Raw genomic sequence first — 20,424 nt, 5'->3', positions numbered from 1 at the left:
GACTCGTTCAAACTAGACAATTATCCGACTGCTCATACTTTGAGCATCATCTCTCCCCCGATGGCCGCAAATGCCAAGCAAAGGTCATGTGATTCGGTCCATCATCATCATCATCATCCATCTTCTTCAGAAAGTAACATGGTGAATACAATATCCAAGAAGATCTACATGTCTACACACAAGTCAATTGATAGCTACGCCAAGTAGGGTAGATGCTGCGATAACCATATACAGAATGTCAGATGGTGGATGAGCAGTTCTTGTCTTGGCGGACTCGGGCTTGCAAGTTGCGATTGACGTTTCTGCGGGGCGCGTGCTTGCTGTAAACAAAACAATTGTTGGCCTTGCTTCCTTGTCGCATTCAATCTGCGCCGCCCAACATGCCTTCCAAGTCTGTCGCTACCAAACCGCCAGCCTCCGGATCCGAAGACGAGATTGGCGCTTCCGATCTGGAAAATTCGCGACCGGCTCCTCCCAAGATCAACCGTACTGTCGTGAAGAAACCCGTCAAGAAGGCCGCTACTGCGACCAAGAAGACGACTGCTAAACCAAAACTCGCAAAAGAGCCCGTCGACCCACCAGAAGCTAGCGACGCTGATGAGCCCGAACCTGCCGCCATGGAACCTGCCCCGAAACCCAAACAGAGGAAGAGAGTCTTGAAGAAGGATCTTGTCGCAAAGCATGTCGCGCCTGCCCCTGAGCCCGACCCTGTGCCTGAACAAGAGGCCGCGCCTGCGCCTACAACTGCACCAGTGAAGAAGGCGACCAAGTCCACCAAGGCCAAATCAGCAGAAGCTCAACCTGAGAAAGAAAAACCCGTCGCAAAGTCGAAGCCCAAGACGAAACGCGCCCCGTCCCCTGAACCTGCTCCCGTCATCCCAGAGACACAACCGGAACCAGAAGAGATTGAGCAGTCTATTGTGGAAGAGGAGGAGCCCCCGGCCGATCTTATGGACATCGACAGAGAGCCCTCATCACCACCCCCACCGCCAAAGTCTCATTCACGACAGCCATCTGCCTCGATACAACGACAAGCTGCTCCAGGTGCTGCTTACTCGCGCGCTCGCTCAACCTCCAGACAACCGGGAACCTATTCCCGGGGCCGTAGCGCAAGCGACACGGAAAGAAGAATGGCCGAGTCGGAAGCAAGCCGTAGATTGGCAGATATGACCAAGAAGTACGAAGAAATGCGCATGAAATACGACTCCTTGACAGAGCTTGGCCCAAAAGCCGCAGAAGCAAATTTCGAGCGCTTGAAGAAGGCTACAGACCAGAAAGCAAAGGGTAAATTCAATCCTGACAGACCACACTCCGACATTCCGCTAACACAGGTCGTAGATGCCAATGATTTAATCGCCAGCCTCAAAAAAGAACTCGCCGACCTCCGGAAAACCTCCTCTTCCACGACCGCCGAATCCGCAAAACTCCAATCACAAGTCGCCTCCCTCACATCCGAAAACGAGAAGCTCAAGGGAGACCAGAAAACCACGCATCAAAGCCTCACAGAATCACAGAATGAAGCAAAGGCCCTGACTGCAAAACTGGAAGCCGCGAGAAAGACAAATGCCGAGAAAGTACCAGGATCGGCCGTCAAGAGGATTGATCATGGTAAGATGGGGGGTGCGAGTGCTGAAGCTGTCAAGGAGAATGCGTTGAAGGAAGAACTTTATCGTGATTTGACTGGTTTGATCATCACGAGTGTGAAGAGGAAGGATGGTGAAGATGAGTACAGTTGTATCCAAACCGGTCGTAACGGCAGTAAGTCTTGCATTCATGAGTCATTTCGTGTCATGAACTCGCTGACTTTGTCACTCTAGCATTACACTTCCACCTCACCGTTGCTACCGACAGCGCCGTCACAAACCCCAAGACACCATCTGGACTGAGTTACGAGGACACAGAATTCGCATACGAACCCTTGTTGGATACAAACAGAGACGCCGATCTCATGGATATTCTACCCGACTACCTTACCGAAGAAATCTGCTTCCCTCGAAACCACGCCGTCAAATTCTACACAAAGGTTGTCGAAAGCATGACCAAGAGGGTTGTCGTTGATGAGGATTGAGGCCCCATGTTCGAAGAGCAGGACCCATATCGTCTTCTTTGTCGTTTGTCGAGTATCAGGATTAGTTTTGTCGTTGCCTGCGCGTCTGTTTATCTTTTTGCGTTTGATACCACTTCCGTCTTCTTTTTCTTCTTGAAAACAATGTTCTTTTCCTTTTTGTTTATTAAAGCGTTTCGTTTTTTACACCCTTTGGTCTTTTTGAATCATCATTGCGATCGACTCAACTCGCCCTGCACCTTGCATTCAACCTCTCGTGAATGGCATAATTTGTGCGGATGCGATTGTTGAAACTGGATCCGAAAGTGTCAAAGCTCAAAGTGGGTGGTGAAAGGCTGCCAAGAACAGCATGTGTTGAGATCTGCAAGGTGCTTGGTAGACTATGACCCGTCCAAGCCGTCCAAGGGCCTAGAACGCTCCTTCTGCGCACCACTTCCCGGTTCCCCGTCGCACCCATCGACAACAGTCAGGAGTCAGGACTCCCTGTCACGGCGCAAGCGGCTCGATTAATGGAGAAGCAAGCATCTTCTACAATTCTCACGATAAAGCTTTTCCTACGGTTTCCAGATTCTGGCTCATCGAGTTGATAATACGGATGTTTCGACCATGATTCTGATCAAGAGCTGTTTCATCTTGCAAGAATGTTTTCGCTGAGCGTCCCGTAACCGTGAAAGAGGATAAAGTTCAGATCTGCAGGGCACACGGATGGTTGCTCCGAAGGAGATCCTAGAGGACGATGCGAAAAGTGGACCAAGAATTGTACTCGTACGTCTTCGACTTTCGCAATCGTAGTTGGAGTCTTCTGTTACAATCACAACTCGTCTTGCTGTCGCAGAACACAGAGAGTTTGAAGCACCATATGAGATTACTGGAACCTGTCGCATAATGGAAGCCGACAACCCGGTAGAGCCTCCGCCCTTGAATCGGCACTCATCCAAACAGTCCGAGTCGCTTGTCTTTTCACGTCGTACGGAATCGACGAGAGAACGTGAAGTCTTTCGGCAAGTACACTAAATTACAGGCAACTTCTCTGCCGCCTGGGACATCAACTAATGTTTGCTCGGTCTGTAGTCTTTTGCGACCATGGATAGATACCTTCCAGCACACCGTTATACCCCACCTAGATTTTGCTTCTGTCGATACTATATCACCACAAGGATCCAACGACACCGCTCTTGCTGCCTTTGCACAACTAGGAGCCTTACGTCTGAATGCTGCGCGATGCTTTGTTTCCCTGGTGTCCTCCTCGACCGAATACGTACTGGCTGAAAGTACGAGGACGCTATCCTTACAATACGACGGCACTCACGACAAAAGCGATGGACTCTTCTTGGGCACGTCTGCCTTTCCACGAGGAGAGGCAATTACACAAACCGCCATGCGCGAATGGCGCCGTGCATCTGCGCCACGACCTTCTCCTCCCTCAGACATGCACTACTACACCCAAGGCTGTTCGGATAATTGGCTGATAGTCAGTGACGCCACTCTGGAAGACCAGTACTCAAAACTCCCATTCCTACAAGCATTCTCAGCCACGCCAGTTCGGTTTCTATGCGCCGTTCCAATCAGATCATCCCTGGGAAGTGTGCTGGGCACCTATCTCGTAGTCGACGAAAAGCCACGCTATGGACTCAGTGTTGCTGAAATGTCCTTCCTTGAGGATATGTCGCGAACCATCGCAAAACACTTTGACGTTGTTGCAGCATCGGCGCGCCAGCAGAGGGCAGAAAAGCTAATTCAGGGCATAGGTCTTTTCAATACTGGAAAGGACAGCTTACGAGCATGGTGGCTTACCCAGGACAATGAAAAGAGTGGTCGAGCGAGAGGTACACAAGACATGACTGAAGCCGGCAAGACATCTCAAAGGGCGCGTCTGGATAGAGCACTTGGTCCGGATAATTCACCTGAAGATTATGAGAGACGGTCGACGCGAACTGCAAGTGTGCAAGGTGCACCGAATGATACCTCTGTGAAAGATTTCGCAGACGGCAAGAATGATGACAGGGGTGACAGGGGTGAAAAGAGTGACGGACAGGAAAAAAGCAGATCCCAAACCCAGACCACGTCCAGTGAAAAACACTCTGCATCAAGTCAAGGGGGATTACACCGAGCCGATTCGAAGACGCAACGCACACCCAATTCCAAAAAGTCTTCAACCTTCAACCTAGAGGCGGAGGTCCAATCAAGTTATGCTCGCGCCAGCAATTTACTCCGTGAGGCTCTTGACGCCGAGGGAGTATTGTTCCTGGACGCAAGCATGGCCTACACGCTCGATTCTGTGACAGCCGCGATGCACGAGACTTCAGCAACATCCGGAACATCGGCCCCCAGTACATCAGAGATGGATCTTGAATCTACCGACACGGCTATGGATAAGACGAAAATCAGTACTTGCAAGGTCTTGGGCTTCTCAACGCGTGCGAAATCAAGCTTGAAAGGCTTCCTGCCATCAAAGAACCACCTTGGCCTATCTAGATCGTTCCAACGGCAACTGATGAAACGATATCCTGGCGGTAATATATTCAATTACGCCGAAACTGGCGAGTCTCACTCTAGCTCAGGTGAGGAGGGGTCGTCTGGTGAGCCCGCTCAGGGTGTTCCCCTGAATGCTTCAACTGGTAAACCCAAGTCATCTCGGTCTCGATCAGCGAAAGATGGAGTGGTGCTGAGCGGAATATTCCCTGGTGTCAGCAGTGTCATATTCTTGCCAATATGGAATGCTTCCTCTTCACGATTCAGCGCGACAGTCATGCTATGGGACACTACCCCTCTCCGCCACTTTGACAAGGCCGAAGATGTAACCTACCTCCGCGCATTTTCCAACAGCATTATGGCGGAGATGAATCGTTTTGAGACAATGGCTGCAGACCAGGCCAAGTCATCGTTCATCTCGTCTGTAAGCCATGAGCTCCGAAGCCCCCTGCATGGTGTTCTCGGTGGCGTGGAGTTCTTGGAGGAATCCAATCTTGACTCGTTTCAGAAGGACATGGCTCGTTCGATCAAGATGGCAGGGATCACATTGCTCGACACGTAAGTAGTACCCCCTTTTACCCCTTTCTCAAGCACTCGGGTTCCCCAAGCTCACATCAACAGTGTCAATAATATCTTGGATTACGTCAAGATCGAAAACGACGGACAGCAACAGACTCGGCATTACAAGGCTGGATTGGAGCGAAAGAGTAGCAATGCTATCCTCGATCATGGGCATGAGCTCATGAATCTCAGCAAGTTGACCGAAGAGTGTGTTTCCCGCGAGCCTCAAAATCGGTCCATATACTGACAATCATCATAGTGTCGTGGATACCGTCATCACGGCAAAACGTTTCGAGGCATTGGCAACCAGTATTGAACCTTCCTCGAACTCTACCGACACCGACAACGCACCCAGCCCGGTCTCGGTCTCTCTCGTGATGCATCAGCTCCCTCATTGGTGGATCAGGTTATCGGTAAGACACAAATAACTACATATTTCCAACCCACAACACAATGCTGACGGAATCAAGCCCGGCGCATGGACTCGAATATTGACCAATCTCGTCGGAAATGCCTTGAAATACACCAAACAAGGGTCTGTCCGGATAAGCATCAGCGTAGAGGATATTGTCGAGACGACAGAAGATGCGGATCGCCGACCTATCGTCCTTGTTATAGAAGACACTGGCATCGGCATGTCTTCTGAATTCTTGCAGACAGGGTTGTACACACCTTTCCAGCAAGCAGATTCTCACGTCAATGGAACCGGTCTCGGATTGAGCATTGTCAAAAGCTTGCTTGCTGGTTTAGATGGTAAGATATGGATTACGAGCGAACCTGGACGAGGTACCAGAGTCCAGGTCAATTGCTTAGTCGACTTTGTCAAGGACCCGCCCAGCAGCACTGGCTCCGATGATGAGTTGGCCGGAGCATTTGCTGCTCTACATCAGCAACGCATCTGCCTCTTGACTGCTGGAGAAGAAACGACTGATCGTCTCTCTGCCGTCAGAAATGACTTTTCAGAAGTCTGCGTTGCGGGTCTGAATGCAACGCCATCTCTGGTTTCGTTTGCAGACTCCAAAAATCTCGGTGACTTCAACGTCGTAGTTGATACGGATTTGATTGCACAGCAAAAACAGGATCCTACCTATCTGGAACACCTTTCTCGAAGTGCGACCAGCTCGCATCGTCTCATAGTGCTGAGCTCCTCGATTCACGACGACACTACAGCACGTACACGCCAGATTATGGGTAAATTTTGTACTCTTGTCAGCCAACCGTATGTAAAACGCATCTGCAGAATGATTTCAACCTTCCTTCTTGCTAATTTTGATTCATAGACTCGGTCCTCGCAAGATCGCTCGTGCTATCACAAGAAGTATGGAGGTGTCGAGTACTCCATTGGGAGCGCAAGGCAGTGAGCTCAACCCAGCTCGTGGCTTTTACTCCCCTCAAAGTGGCCGACCTGATGGTCGATGGAGGGAAATGTCGCAATTACCATCAGCGAACGATCGCAACACAACCCCACCAGCACCATCATTAGAATCAAATGATTCTTACTTCCCAGGCATACAAGTAAACAAAAGCCAACGCACAGAAACTTCGGAAACACCTAGCACTGAGCTACCAGATGAATCTCCTCCAAAATCCATCCTCCTGGTCGAAGACAACGAAATCAACATGAAACTCCTCGTCGCCACAGTTAAACGCCTGAAACTCCCTTACCACTGCGCACAAAACGGGCTCATCGCACTAGAAACCTACACCGCAAACCCCTCATCCTTTTTTCTCATGTTGATGGACATGTCCATGCCGGTCATGGATGGTTTCAAAGCTACTACACAGATCCGCGCGTTTGAGAAAAGGGGTAAGCTGCAGAGGTGTAGGATTGTTGCGCTCACGGGTGTTACGGGGGATAGGGCGAAAAAGGATGCCATGGCGAGTGGGGTTGATGAGTTTATGGCCAAACCGATTTCCATGAAGCAGGTTTCTAGGATTGTGGAAGGTCTTAGAGATGGGTGAGTGGGCCTTATATCTCTCGTTCGAAATCCGAGAGAGCCATGTCAATTGCGATGACTTTTGCAGCCACGCAAGGCGATAAGAAGTTCGTGCGTATGCGATGCTGTTTTCTCGACAGAGACGTCAATATGATGCTCTCTCTTGACTCTTCGGCGGGTAACGTTTACGCACCGCACCGCACCGCACCGGACCACACCATGAGGCTTATCAGAAGCTTACCCATCACACTGTAAAGCTCAAGTCACAGCCGTCGATCTCGAGGCAACACATCAACGCAACTCCACCACGACAGATATTCTACAAATCAGAAAGAGACCTGCCACCAAGACTGAGGAAATGTGTCTACAGTGTCTTTCCAGATATCAGCATAAAGCATACAACGCGACGCTATCAAGCTGAGATTTGTGCGACCTCGCGAATGATTTGTTATGGAGAAGTGCACAGTTGTTCCCATCTTTCGAGCACTGAGATGCAAGGCAAACAAACGGCTTGCTTGATGTGTTTTCTCTTCGACTTTCCCCAAGGTTGCAAGAAGTCGTCGGCATGACTCACAAACATGTATGGAACAAACCCAGCTGGCTCCCCGAATCGCAAAGAGACAAAGAATGGCATACTTTGATCTATGTGATATTTATCAACAAGCGATATTTTCTTCAAGGCAATGGAATTGTGAGACACTTCATGTGTGGAGGAGATAGGGCATCAGCACTCGATGATGTAGATATATATATACCTTGCTCTTCTGCACCTCTTGTGTAATTTTTCACCCGCCGTCAACTTTGCATACATGCCATGGATATCTATCCATCACACACGTTCAAATCCTTGATCTCTTTGAATATCTCCCCAAGACACCCCTTCTCCACTAAAGGGATATTATCATGATCCGTATCATCCACACCCTTTGCTGCAAAATCCACTTGTCCTTGTGCATCATTCCCCCTTTTCCAGCATTCTTCGAAATACACTTGGCCGCCTCTACCTATGATTTGATCTGATGCGGCGAAATAGGCTCGGATGGTCAGGGGACGTGATTGCTGGGGATAGAGTTGTTGGAGAGAGGAAATTGTGGTGGGGAGGGAGGTGTGGGTGCACCAGTCTTTGCTGTCTTTTTGCATGCAGAGGTTTGCATCGGCGGAGATGCCACTGTTGTAAGGATCCCGTGGCATCAGTATAGCCACTTTACGGTATATGATACCCAAAAGAAAGATGGAAGAGAAAGAAACCAGGGGGAGTGAATAAGAAAAAGCAAAGCAAAGTAAAGCAAAAGCATACCTCATATCCTCCAATCTGGCATATTTGCCTTGTAATTTGCACACTTCTGACCAACTCTTACTGCTCATATCATAGTAGTTTTGGCATTGGTCCTCTGGCAAATCATCCGTGACGCCCATCATACCCGAAGAAAATTGGACGGAAGGAGCGATATATCCGCCCACGAAAGAAGTGATATGATGCAGCGATCCTACCAATGCAGAGGGCAATTTATCAACCACCTGCATCAACGGTGCTGAAGAGAAACAAGGATGGACCCATGGAGCTGTTCGGCATCTCCATTAGTAAAGCTTGCTTTTTGGGTAACAAGGAAGGGGCGAGGGTGGGGAGGAAATTGCATACTTAAAAAAGCGGCGTATGGGTGCTGGGGATGTAGGAGATGAGGGAGCAGGAGGAGGGTGTTGATGGCGTAAATCGCACCGGCCGAGTGGGATAGTAATGATATCGTCTTGACGCCTAGATGCTCGAGTACGGCGGGCACGGCGTCCAACCATACTTGTACTCTTTGATCCAGAGGAACTGGTGTCGAACCACCTACTCCCGGCCTGAAAACCAGATTGAAAATCAGCATCTCCATTCCTGAAAGCCAGAAAAAAAGAAAAGAAAGAGGTAGAAAGGAAAAATGAGCTGGCGTGAGAGAACACATTTAAGAAAAAAAGAAAAAGAAAAAGATGGAACAAAAAATGACCTCACCTATCGATAAAAATCACCCTGACACCCTCCTTCTTCGCCAAAGCATCTAATCTATATAGCAAAAGGCGTGACGCTCCCATGCCTCCGCAAATCAGAATAGTCTCGAGATCATTCTTGCCGTCGTCGTCAAATCCTGACGTGGTCGCAAAAGATACGCGGAGTTTCTGATGCGCGGAAGTTGGATCGATGGTTATGGATTGGTGAAAGCATTTCTGACTGGCAAAGGCTATTGCATCGTCTTTGGCTGATGTTGTCGTGGACATCTTTGGCGTCTGTGCGTCCTGTGCGTCCTGTGGTATATGCGGTATTGTCGATTCCTTTCCTCCAACTCAGCAAAACCAGACCACCAACATCAAAAATACCACAAGTATATCAAAAGGAAACAACAGTAGGAGAAAGGCAAAAGACAAGTAAGAAAACATTCACGTTGGGGAGGTCTTGCGAGAAAAACGCCGGCTGTCTGCCTGATTGATCCTGAAGGATGATGGACAAAAGACCCACCCGATTCGGCAAATGGTGCTTTTATGCCGATACGACTTTGAAGAAAACCCGCAAACCTGGTTATGTGTTTTGACACATGTTATAGAGTGAGCGGTCGCTTCTAGGTGCGATGCCATGAAGTGTTTCGACGGCGGTGGATCAACGGCCGAGAACACAACGAAGGCGGCATCGGGCTCTGAGTATCGCTGCGACTCACTCGGTACAGAAACTCAATCCAAATCCGCAAACATGAAAGAAGTGATTGGTACAATGAACAGTAACAAGAAAAACGATTATGTACAACAACAACAACAAGGAAAACTCCTTATACCCATGAATCTTCTCAATTCTACAATCGTATTCTTATCATCATCGAAAACAACACATCTAAGAATCCCATCCTACCCACTCCCTCCCAACAACCCTCCACACCCTAACTTCTCCACTTCTAAGGTCACCGAGACGGAAACTCTCCATCCTTGTCTTGGGTTTCTCCCTCCCTTGCTCCCAAGCTCTGACCTTCTTCTTCGTACCATCCCAATCGACGACAACTGCAACATGAGTATTTCCCATACCCACATCCATGGAGTATGATTTGTGCATGGCTCCATGTTTGCCTTGGAGTTTGGCATTGCGGAGAGTGACAATGTCACCAGGGCGGATCTCGTCGTGTTGTTGGACAGAGGCGTTGGCCAGGTTGGCGTAGACGAGGGCGCCGTATGCACGGGTACCGACTGGTTTGAGTGCATCATTGAAGGGTTTGAGGAGATCAAGGACGAGGGCGTTGGGGCTGCCATTACCGACGACGTGATCCTTCTTTGTCGCTGCGGCTTCTGAGATGCGGGCGCCGTATTTCTGCCATGCGGTTTCGAGTTGGTCTTGACGAAGACGGGGTGGAGGAGGTTCATGTCTTTGTTCAAGTGTAGCTTCTTGCGGGTTCTGGCCGTCGTAGCGGGCAGTGATGACGGTTTGACTGTAGTCGATGAACAAGACATAGACGTCCTTTGTGATGGCCGTTCTACCGCCGCGTCTTTGAGTCACATTCTCCTCAACCTCGAACAGAATGTCACTGCGGTTCTGGAAAGTTGGAGGAGGAGTGTTTGGTTGTGCCCACCAAAGAGTGTTCTCGGCAAGGTCGATATCCGTGGCGATATGACCGTCCTGCATGGGCCTAGAAACATCCATACTGCGACGCATGTTCATCGAGGGACGACTGACATCAAGCGATTGACGAGATTGGTGGGTCGATGAACGGGCGGGCGGCGGTGGTTGAGAAGGAGGCAGAGGTGCAGCACGATCTTGATCAACAGGAGGAGGTGGAGGTGGGCGGTCCATGGACTGACGAGGAGGCGATGCACCGTAAAGATCGTCAGAACTGTCATCGGCGTACTCTTGCGGAGCAGGAACGGGAGCTGGTGCGCTCGGAGGTGGGGGTGGTACAGCACGGATCGGCAGAGCACGAGAAGGCTCTTGGTAGTCGTCCTCGTCATGCTCGTACTGCTCGTATTGTGTAGGAGCGTGAACAGGCACAGGTGGTGGAGCCACGCGGGGTGCGTCGATTGAAGCTCTTGTTGGTGCAGGTTGAGATGGCGGAGGAGGAGGCACAGCACGGGGAACAGGAGCAGGAGCAGGTATGTCGGTCTCCTCAAGGCTAGAATCTCTGGCATGCGACTTCAAAGCATCCTTGTGGTTGACGCCAGATGCAATGTCAGTATCGTAGTCGCCTTCGTAATCACTCTCGCCCTCGTCAGGCTCGCCAAGAGGAGCGCTCGGAATGATGGGAGGCAGCTGAGGAGCACCAGCAGGCGGTGGCGGGGGAGGAGCGCGAGCCTGCGGAGGAGAGGACATGGTGCCAGGTATAGGGGGAATGCGACTCTGTCTTCTCTCTGAGCTCGGCGTGGCAGGAGAATTGGGCGACATGGCGTCTATGCTGCCAAAGGTTGAAGCACGCTTGGTCGAGCCCATAGATGGTGAGCGGTTTGCCTCTGGTCTGGGGATTGGTGGAGGGACGCCTCTTGAAGTGTCTGTTGACTGCCTCGTAGGAGCTAGAGAACGCTCATCATCCGACTCCTCGCCCTCGGTTGGATCAACCTGCGTCTCGATCGGTGGAGGTGGAGGAGGTACAGGTCGGCCTGGAATAATGTTAGATTCGAGTCGCTTAGACGATTCAATCGACGACTCACTCTCGGGGACTGGTGGAGCAGGCACTGGACGACCAGTGGGCACCGGAGGAGCGCGCTCACTGGTGGGAGATGGCAGAGGAATTGGAGGTACGCGATGTACAGGCTCAATGTGTGGTGGCGGCTGAGGCTTGATGTCTTCAACGTCCGGCACAACCAAAGGCTCTCTTTCATGTGTGACCGATGTGTCGTATTCAGCCTCTTTCTCAACACCAATCTGAGTGTCTTCAGCCTCTGGACTGCGTACTGTCTGCATACCGGGGATGGGCATGACAGGAATGCGAGGAGCTTGAGCAATGGGCGACTGAGCAGCCTCGTCTGTCTCGTGTTTAGGCTCTCTAGCCTTCTTGGGCTTGGGAGGAGCAGGTGCCATCATGCCGGGCATTCCAGCGGGAGCTCCGAACATGCCCGCCATGCCCATACCGCCACTCATCTTGGCCATGCGCTCTCGAAGCTCCAAGCGACGACGTGTTTCGGCATCCATCTCATCCTCTTCTTCCTCCTCGTCCTCGGTTGTATCTTGCTGCTCCCCGACGTCGGCTTCTTTGATAGGAGCTGCGGGTGCACGCGGTGCCTGCATGGATCTTCTGGCGGGCTGAGTCGAGTCGCTGTCAACGTCATTCTCCTCGGTAATGTCTCCAGCTCCGGACATGTCTGCGTCGTTGGCATCGCTGTACATTTCATTGGCAACAGCAGGTGATGCTGGCTCACGAGACACTCCACGAGCAGATGCGCCGCGGGTACGTTCGCGTTCACGAGGCTGGTCGAGCGATTGGCGGACATGGCGCTCGGCTTGTTCGACTTCCAAGGGAGCTTCTTCCTCTTCTTCTGGGGCCACGACAGGTGCTTGAGGAACTGGTGGAGGTGCAACGGCCTCTATCGACTCATCCGTGTTCTTCTTGACGGGCTTCTTGGGCTTGGGCTTCTCGCTCACGTCGGCTCTGCGTGCAGCTTGCTCCATCTGCTGCTTCTGTAGCATGGCGATTCTCTCCTTCAGACTCTGCGGTTTGGGTTGGTCCTCTTCCTCTTCACCAGTAGGCGATTGTGGGTGTTCCGAAGGCAAGAGACCAGCCTTTGCTGCATTCTCATCTGCCTGAGCTTGGTCTTTCTGAATGTCAGGGTCTTCTTCCCTGCGGTAGACCTTCTGTACAGGCTCGACCTTGGGTGGAGGGATGTATGCATTCTTGCTCGGGGGAGGTGCGACGAATGGTTTCTTGACAAATGTGGGAGCAGCGGGCTTGAAGGGAGCAACGGGAGCGGCTCCGGCATTGTTGAATGCGGCAATGCGATCTCTGAATGAACTAGGCTTGCTGCTCACAGGCGGAGGCTCTTTCTTAAAGGGCTCTGCCTTGACAGGTTCCGACTTGGCGGGCTCAGAGGGAGCTGGCTTGGGCGCGGGCGGAGGAGACTTGATTGTCTCGCGGATGGCTGGTGCTTCTGCTTGAGGAGATCTGACCGTCTCTTGAGCTGGCGGAGGGGGAGCAGTTTGTCTGGCTGGCGGAGGAGGTGAGAGGTTGCGAGGAGGCAGCGGTACTGGAGCAGCCTCGGGCTCAATGACGGACTTGGATTGGGCGGGAACGGGTGGAGGCTCGGCGAAGCTGTCGTCGTCGTCCTCCTCATCGGCTTCCTCGGGGAAGGCGCCTACTGCAGGTTCGGGGACAGGAGCCTGCGGTGGAGGAGAGCGCATCTCTGAGACGGGGCGTCTGGCGGGTCTTGAGGGAACCTCGGGCTCGTAGCGCTCGACAAAGTTCTTGGGAAACAGACCACGGTGCTTGCCACCTGAGGCGTCCGTGTATTCGCCTTCATACCAGTCGGCGTCTTCCAGAGCTACGACGGTGATGATCTGGCCTTCGGGAAACGGAAGGTCATCTTCGTGTGGGCTTGAGTACTCGTAGACTGCCTTGACCTTGAACGGCGGTCCTGACATGTCGATTGCCTGCCTGGAGCCTGTGTCGACAATCTGATGGCGGGAGAGTGGAGTGAGGGAATTGGCGTATATGTCTTCTTCAGGGTGTATAGCTCTGTGTCGGCAGTTCAAGGGTGTAATGGGGGGAAGGTCGGACTGCCGGGGCTCTTGTTTCCACGTTGGACGCTTCGTCATGTTCTTGGCGTGAACGAGACTCCCGCCCGGGCCTCCAACGTCCGACGTCGAGAGCCACACGTCAGCCACAGTCAGCCACAGGTGAGCTACATTTTTGTGTCACTCGCCGCGACACTTCTTCACCTCAACTTCCAGACCAACACACCACAAAACATCAGAACTTGAATCTCTCACCACTGGACATCGCCAAAATGTCAACTCCACCGGAACAACCAAAATCAATCCTCAAAAAGACGCACGATTCTCTCACATCACCATCAGACGACCTACCAACCAACCTCAAGATCCAACCAAAATCAGATGCCGAGCGCAAACGTCTCGAAGTCGCTGTCCAACATGCCCGCCTGATTCAAGAACAAAAAGCCATCATGATAGCAAATCTGGACGCCATCGAGGAACTATCCGAATATCCCGCTTCCGAGACACCGACCGAGGCAGAAATCAACGCCTTCCTGGGATACATGATTTCATTCCAACCTGGAGATTACGATGCACTGATCGAGGAACGCCATGTTAACGACAGGTGTGGATATACCTTGTGTCCTAATCCGCCGAGGAAGCCAGTGAGAGCGCCATGGTTGAAGAATAGGGGTGTGGAAAACTGGTGTTCCGATGACTGTGCAAAACGTGCCTTGTACATCAAGGCGCAGCTTGACGAAACCCCAGCGTGGGAGCGTAGAGCAGGCGAGAAGAATCCTTTGGTGTTGTATGGCGCGAACAAGCAACCAGCACAAGGAACTCAGATGCAACTACCCGTGCGGGAGAAGGCACCTCAGAAGGATACTGACGATCGCGATCTTGCCTACGAGAGAGGCGAAGTCACCAAAGTGTCGGAAACCAAGATGGACAGAGTGTTGAAGACGGAGGTCCTCGAGAACAAAACCATATCTTCCGTCATGCCGCCAACACAGACCAGATTCGCCGACAGCTCAGTACACGACCTCATCGAAGGATATCAACCGCGAGGCGTCCAAAAAGGCAGTCGTATCACCGTAAAGCCTGAGGATTCAGATAGCGATGAAGAAGATGCTTGAGTCAAACTCGACTCGAGACCGAGATCACAGGGAGCTCATGACAAATTCAAAACCATGAATCGGGAGAGTGGTCACATCAATGAGGAATAGGTATCGAGTCTGTTTCTTTTGCTTCTCCTTCAAATCTCTCAATCTTTCATCAAGTCCACTCCTACACTTTGCAATGCTTCCACCACCCAGCCAGGGTATTTCTTCTTATCTCCTGCATACAATCTTGCAAAGTACCCGCGCAGGAACGCAGGATACTGATCTGCAATGATGGCTTCGCGGACCCTTCTCATCAAATCGAGGAGATAGTGTACGTTGTGTATACTCAGCAGATGTGCACCTGCAGTTTCTTTTGCTGCGACATGGTGAATGTAGGCGCGTGTGAGTCCCAGACCGCCGTCTGAAGAAGGTCGACAGATAGTGCACTTGCAACCGGGACCCACAGCGCTGAAGTCATCTGCGTAGGAGGCGTGGCGGAGATTCAACACGCCTGAAGAGGTTATGGCGTTACCGAAGCGCTGGAACGAATTTAGTAGAGCCCTAGAATGATGCAAGATCAAGACTTACTGCTGTTCTTGTAGGCCATACACAATCAAACATGTCTGCGCCCAGAGCCACAGAGACGACCAAGTCTTCAGGATATCCAACACCCATGACATATCTCGGCTTATCATCAGGCAGCATATCCGTACACGTACTGACAACCTTACAATATTCTTCCTTCGCCTCACCACCAGACAAGCCTCCAATAGCAATACCAGGTGTATCTCTAGCGACCATCTCTTTACAGCATTCCTTTCTCAAATCCAAATCTAGACCGCCTTGGATAATGCAGAAGAGGTTTTGCGACTCGGGTTTCTTGTGGGCGGCGATGCAGCGGTCTAGCCAGCGGATACTACGGTACATGGCTTCTTTTATGCGGGCGTGGTCAGGCGATGTGGTGGCTATTACATCGTCGAGTTGCATCATGATATCTGAGCCTATGCTGGTTTGAAGGGAGATTGAGTGTTCGGGGGTCAAGAGCATGGGTGTGCGATCATGGGGGCTGAGGAAGCGGACGCCTTCTTCGGTGACGGTCGCTAGTTCGAGGAGGGAGACCATTTGGAAGCTAGAGATGTGAGTGGTGGACTCGTGAGTCAAGAGACAAGACGGGCGTACCCTCCACTATCTGCATAGTGTCAATGCAGGTACTTGGTGGAAGTTGATGATTTTTGTACCTGTCAGAATGTTGTGTGGCCATGATTGTAGCTTGTGAGCACCACCAATGGCGTCGAGAGTAGCTTGACCAGGCTTCAGACCACTGTTACCAAGATCAGAAAGGTAGCGGTGGTGAGGTTAAGGTACAATCACAGATGATAGGTGTTGTTCAGGCACAAGCGACAGCTAGTCTCGTCGAGTTGATGAGGAGTCAGACCCTTGAGAGAAGCTTGTGTCGCGACAGGCATGAAGATGGGCAAAGGAACAGAGCCATGAGGTAATTGCAGAGTAGCAGCACGAGCCTTGGTGACCTTGATGGTTGTTCAGTAATTACCTTGGTATAATTATCCTACGTGGCGCGACATACCGAGCACCTTGCTACAGACTCATAGGTCAAAGCCGAGTGCATGTTGCCAGCTACGGCTTTGACTGTCTTGAGTGAAGCGATGTTGTTCCTGAACAGGCTTGAGACCTGTTGTGTTTTGCGGAAAGAAAGTCCCTGATCGGATGTCGATTAATGGACGGGCCGAGCGACTTGGCCGCCGCCGCTTTCACATGCATTCCCGAAGCTTCCAGGGTCCTTCGCCGCCATCCAAGTCGCTGTCGTAAGCAGTTGCTTGCCTTGACCAAGACTTGACAGAGGCGACGGATAAAAGCAGCCGTCGCCGTCGCCGTCGCAATCATGTCGTCCTCATCTACTCCGGATCCATCCACGGAACAAAGCTACAGCACAATGGCCACGGCCGACGTCGAAGCGATTGGCGCGCACTGCCAAATGTCCTTCTGCCATCAACTCGACTTTCTTCCTTTTAGATGTGAGAGTTGCAAAGGGTGAGTTGATATCCCTCCTTGCGACATGGTCATAGAGGATACTGACATGTCCCAGCAAATACTGCCTTGACCACCGTTCGGAAACAGCGCATTCATGTCCTAATGCAGGCGCTTGGGCAAGAGCACGCGCCGCCCAGGAACGAGCCAACTACACGCCTTCGCCCAAGCCGTCCGTCCTCACTCACGAATCGCAATGTTCCGAGCCGTCGTGTAAGACGCTCATCAATACCGCCCTAGTCCCAGGTGTCGAATGTAATGCCTGCAACCGCAGCTACTGCCTGAAGCATCGTCTACGAGAAACTCACGACTGCGCAAAGCTCACCCCTATAGGAGCTCGCGCGAATAAAGAGAAAGGCCTGAATGCCCTTGCTAAACTACGCGCCTGGGGCCAGGCCAAACAGAAGAGCATGGCCGCTCCAACGACGACAACAACCTCTGCCAAACCATCTACCTCATCCGCAAAACCACAGACGCCTGCCCAGCGTCTTCGTGCCACGGCTGAACTGAAGAAGAATGCCAAGGGTGATGCCAAGGTAGCAATGGAGAAGCGCATATATATCAACGTCGAGGCTTCTGCCGATACAACAAAGGCGAAGCATCCCACCGGTCAGTTCTTCTACTCATCTGAGTGGAGTATCGGTAGAATCCTCGACCTGGCTGCCAAGTCGCTCCAAGTCGAGAACCTCAACAATCGTGTCGAGGGTGAGGAAGACAAGTTACGTGTCTTCCACGTTGAAGGTGGACGACTCCTCGACTTTGGTGAGAAGCTCGGTGCTGCTGTCAAGACTGGAAATACCATCGTCTTGCTGAGAGGCGTCGGTCCACCCGTTCCGGATCTTATCGTTCTTGACCCGTAGACACCTGGCTCTTTTGTTTCATCTGCGTCATGCTTTTTCTCTTCCATGATACCCCTTCTGCATTAAGCAGCTTCATATCTCACCATGCCAGCTTTATTCGTTATCCTTCTCTTTCTCCATTCTCCTCTTCATTCTCAAACTCTTTGTTGACCTTCAGGACATGACGATCATCCGCCTCTCGTACTGCGACGCGTATGACTTCTGATCCGAATCCGAGTTCATCTTACCCAAGGGGTTCCAAGCCTATCCGTTCCTGTTGACATCGAATCTTTGCAATCTTAGTATGCGGTTCGGCCGTTGTTTACAATCCGTCGTCATTATCTCTTTTCCATCCATCTCTCAGCTGTTCGTAACTATCAACAAAGTGCAGCAGTCATGAATTCAAGGTCTCAAGGTCGGTGGCAATCAAATCGTGCCCTCCGAGGAAGCCAACACCCATGACACGAGATGGATTCAATAAAGGCATCCACTCACACGGCTGGATATCCAAATGGAGAAGAACGTGTGGGGCAACGTCCGTGCGCCTTCGTATAAGAGTCCTTCGAACGCTCCGTCAAGCCTCCCTCCCCTTGTCAACGGTCGCATAAGCACCAAAATAAGATCATGGTAGATAATGAGGTCGGTGCCCTGGCGCCTTGAGTTAAGTCTTGTTCTTTTGGTCTGTTTTCCTGCTCTCTCTTCGCATACTCACGTTCCTTTAACCACCATCTTGCTACTTCTGTAGCGTCCATTCATTTGTTGATTTTCTCTCACGCCATCCAATTCGCAAAAACCTTACGCTCTTTATTTGAACCCTCGTACACGAATATCAATGAACCCTCTGAGACAACGTTGAAGCTGTTCTATTCCTGTCGATCACCCACAATCAACAACATACAATACTCAACAATCAACAACGTAGACCAAAAGAATTTCTGAATTTCTGAACTTCTCGGATTTCACGATTTATTGCAACAATCACATCAAACGCCAAAATGCGTACGACAAATCTCATATCCTTGGGCTTAGCAGCTCTTGCACTTCCAAGTCAAGCTATCGACCTCGACATCAACGATGATGGTGAGTGACCGGGCTGAATCTTTGCACACTCACGGTTGCATACTGACTTTCTTTTTCTCAAAAGCATCCATCAAATCCGCCGCCTCGACGGTCGCATACGGCATGATGAAATACTACCACGGCAACGAAACCGCACAAACGATAGGAGAACTGCCCTGGCCATACTACTGGTGGCATGCAGGAGCAATGTGGGGATCCATGATGGACTACTGGTACTACACAGGCGACACGACCTACAACAACGTAACCACCGAAGCCATGCTCTTCCAAGCCGGCGACGACGACGACTACATGCCCTTGAATCAAACAAAATCGGAAGGAAACGACGATCAGGCTTTTTGGGGCATGGCCGCCATGTCCGCCGCCGAGGTCAATTTCCCAAACCCGCCCGCGAAGAAACCGCAATGGTTGGCTTTGGCCCAAGCGGTGTTTAACACGCAAGCTCTTCGCTGGGATACCAAATCTTGCGGTGGTGGGTTGAGATGGCAGATTTTCACCTTCAACAATGGATATAATTACAAAAACTCGGTGTCCAACGGTGGATTCTTCAACTTGGGCGCCAGACTGGCAAAGTACACCGGCAACACCACTTATTCGGATTGGGCTTCCAAGACATGGGATTGGATGGAAGAGTCGGGCTTGATGACGGAGGATTATTACGTCTACGATGGTTCCGACACGACAAAGAATTGTTCATCTGTTGATAAAATCCAATGGACATACAACGCCGGTATCTTTTTACTCGGAGCGGCTACCATGTGGAACATCACCGGCGAACAGGTTTGGGAAGACCGCACCAGGGGTCTATGGAACGCCACCCACGTCTTCTTCACCGACGAAAAAATCATGTACGAAGTCGCTTGCGAACCCTCTGGCAACTGCAACGTGGATCAACATTTGTAAGTTCATTTTTGACCCCTTCCTTCCTCTCCACACACCTTCTTCAAACCCCTTCTCCTCTCCTCCTCACAATTGCTAACATATACGATGAAAAACAGCTTCAAAGCCTACCTAGCCCGCTGGATCGCCGCATCCTCAAAAGTCGCACCCTTCTTGGCTCCACTTATAAAACCCTACCTCCAAGCCTCCGCCCTGGGCGCCGCATCCTCCTGCTCCGGCGGCACGGACGGCGTAACCTGCGGCACGAAATGGTTCAACAACGTCACCGCCACTTCCCCCGTAGGCTGGGATCAAACCTACGGTGTAGGACAACAATTATGCGCACTCGAAGTCATCCAGAGTAACTTGATCGAGAATGTTAAGGGGCCTGTGACGAACAGTACGGGAGGAACCAGTACTGGAGATGATGCTGCGGGGGGTAGTGGGAGTAGTGATCCGAATCGGTTGAGTAAGATTACGGCGGCGGATAGGGCGGGGGCGGTGATTATTACTTTGATTGTACTTGGAGGTTGGATTGGGGGGATGGTGTGGTTGATCATTTAGAGAGAGTGTTTTGTAAGAATTTTGCGTATTTTTATGATATATGTATGCTTGGTTTTTCTTATGGTTTTATCTCTATTGAAAAACATCATTGGGTTTCTCCCTCTTTCTTCCACAAAAACTTTCTGGTTCTTTCGTCTTCTTTGAACCATCAAGATATCAAGATGTGTCGTTTTCATTGTTTTTTTATGTGCAAGTGATGTCATGGTAATCAAATTAGACCATTTCTTCG

The 20,424-nt window shown here is 51.1% G+C and overlaps 8 protein-coding genes across 8 annotated transcripts; 5 read left to right on the top strand and 3 right to left on the bottom strand.

Moving 5' to 3' along the window:
• The first annotated feature begins 213 nt into the window (after positions 1-213).
• Positions 214-2,303, top strand: M438DRAFT_350340 (uncharacterized protein). The gene is made up of 3 exons (XM_029906605.1): positions 214-1,284; positions 1,339-1,758; positions 1,818-2,303. Exons 1-3 carry the CDS (start codon positions 381-383, stop codon positions 2,066-2,068), a joined length of 1,575 nt encoding a protein of 524 aa, XP_029754780.1. The 5' UTR covers positions 214-380; the 3' UTR covers positions 2,069-2,303.
• Positions 2,304-3,212: 909 nt separating this feature from the next.
• On the top strand, positions 3,213-7,060 carry M438DRAFT_285410 (uncharacterized protein; the record flags this gene model as incomplete). The annotated part of the gene is made up of 7 exons (XM_029901526.1): positions 3,213-3,459; positions 3,514-3,891; positions 3,976-5,095; positions 5,159-5,305; positions 5,358-5,511; positions 5,569-6,317; positions 6,379-7,060. Coding segments are annotated over 7 exons (3,477 nt in total), but the record flags the coding sequence as incomplete, so codon positions are not given.
• Positions 7,061-7,743: 683 nt separating this feature from the next.
• M438DRAFT_350338 (uncharacterized protein) lies at positions 7,744-9,395 on the bottom strand. Its single transcript, XM_029906604.1, has 4 exons — positions 9,026-9,395; positions 8,675-8,877; positions 8,333-8,597; positions 7,744-8,203 (listed from the first exon to the last, which is right to left on the bottom strand). Exons 1-4 carry the CDS (start codon positions 9,286-9,288, stop codon positions 7,858-7,860), a joined length of 1,077 nt encoding a protein of 358 aa, XP_029754778.1. The 5' UTR covers positions 9,289-9,395; the 3' UTR covers positions 7,744-7,857.
• Positions 9,396-9,745: 350 nt separating this feature from the next.
• On the bottom strand, positions 9,746-13,718 carry M438DRAFT_350336 (uncharacterized protein). Its single transcript, XM_029906603.1, has 2 exons — positions 11,689-13,718; positions 9,746-11,637 (listed from the first exon to the last, which is right to left on the bottom strand). Exons 1-2 carry the CDS (start codon positions 13,610-13,612, stop codon positions 9,893-9,895), a joined length of 3,669 nt encoding a protein of 1,222 aa, XP_029754777.1. The 5' UTR covers positions 13,613-13,718; the 3' UTR covers positions 9,746-9,892.
• Positions 13,719-13,920: 202 nt separating this feature from the next.
• On the top strand, positions 13,921-15,300 carry M438DRAFT_350335 (uncharacterized protein). The gene has a single exon (XM_029906602.1). It carries the CDS (start codon positions 13,978-13,980, stop codon positions 14,818-14,820), a length of 843 nt encoding a protein of 280 aa, XP_029754776.1. The 5' UTR covers positions 13,921-13,977; the 3' UTR covers positions 14,821-15,300.
• M438DRAFT_285437 (queuine tRNA-ribosyltransferase) lies at positions 14,949-16,414 on the bottom strand (the record flags this gene model as incomplete). Its single annotated transcript, XM_029901529.1, has 6 exons — positions 14,949-15,326; positions 15,376-15,916; positions 15,967-15,976; positions 16,026-16,108; positions 16,159-16,316; positions 16,373-16,414. 6 exons carry the CDS (start codon positions 16,412-16,414, stop codon positions 14,949-14,951), a joined length of 1,212 nt encoding a protein of 403 aa, XP_029754775.1.
• A 273-nt stretch (positions 16,415-16,687) lies between these two features.
• On the top strand, positions 16,688-17,693 carry M438DRAFT_285412 (uncharacterized protein; the record flags this gene model as incomplete). The annotated part of the gene is made up of 2 exons (XM_029901527.1): positions 16,688-16,836; positions 16,892-17,693. The coding sequence occupies 2 exons, from the start codon at positions 16,688-16,690 to the stop codon at positions 17,691-17,693; spliced, it is 951 nt and encodes a 316-aa protein (XP_029754774.1).
• A 644-nt stretch (positions 17,694-18,337) lies between these two features.
• Positions 18,338-20,195, top strand: M438DRAFT_370112 (mannan endo-1,6-alpha-mannosidase; the record flags this gene model as incomplete). The annotated part of the gene is made up of 3 exons (XM_029908157.1): positions 18,338-18,752; positions 18,817-19,651; positions 19,751-20,195. The coding sequence occupies exons 1-3, from the start codon at positions 18,668-18,670 to the stop codon at positions 20,193-20,195; spliced, it is 1,365 nt and encodes a 454-aa protein (XP_029754773.1). The 5' UTR covers positions 18,338-18,667.
• Between the last annotated feature and the right edge of the window lie 229 nt (positions 20,196-20,424).

This window comes from Aureobasidium pullulans (assembly GCF_000721785.1).
Source record: "Aureobasidium pullulans EXF-150 unplaced genomic scaffold scaffold_46, whole genome shotgun sequence".
Classification (NCBI taxonomy): Eukaryota; Fungi; Ascomycota; class Dothideomycetes; order Dothideales; family Saccotheciaceae; genus Aureobasidium; species Aureobasidium pullulans.
Note: the sequence above shows the minus strand (reverse complement) of the source record. Positions and strands in the feature narration are given on the sequence as shown.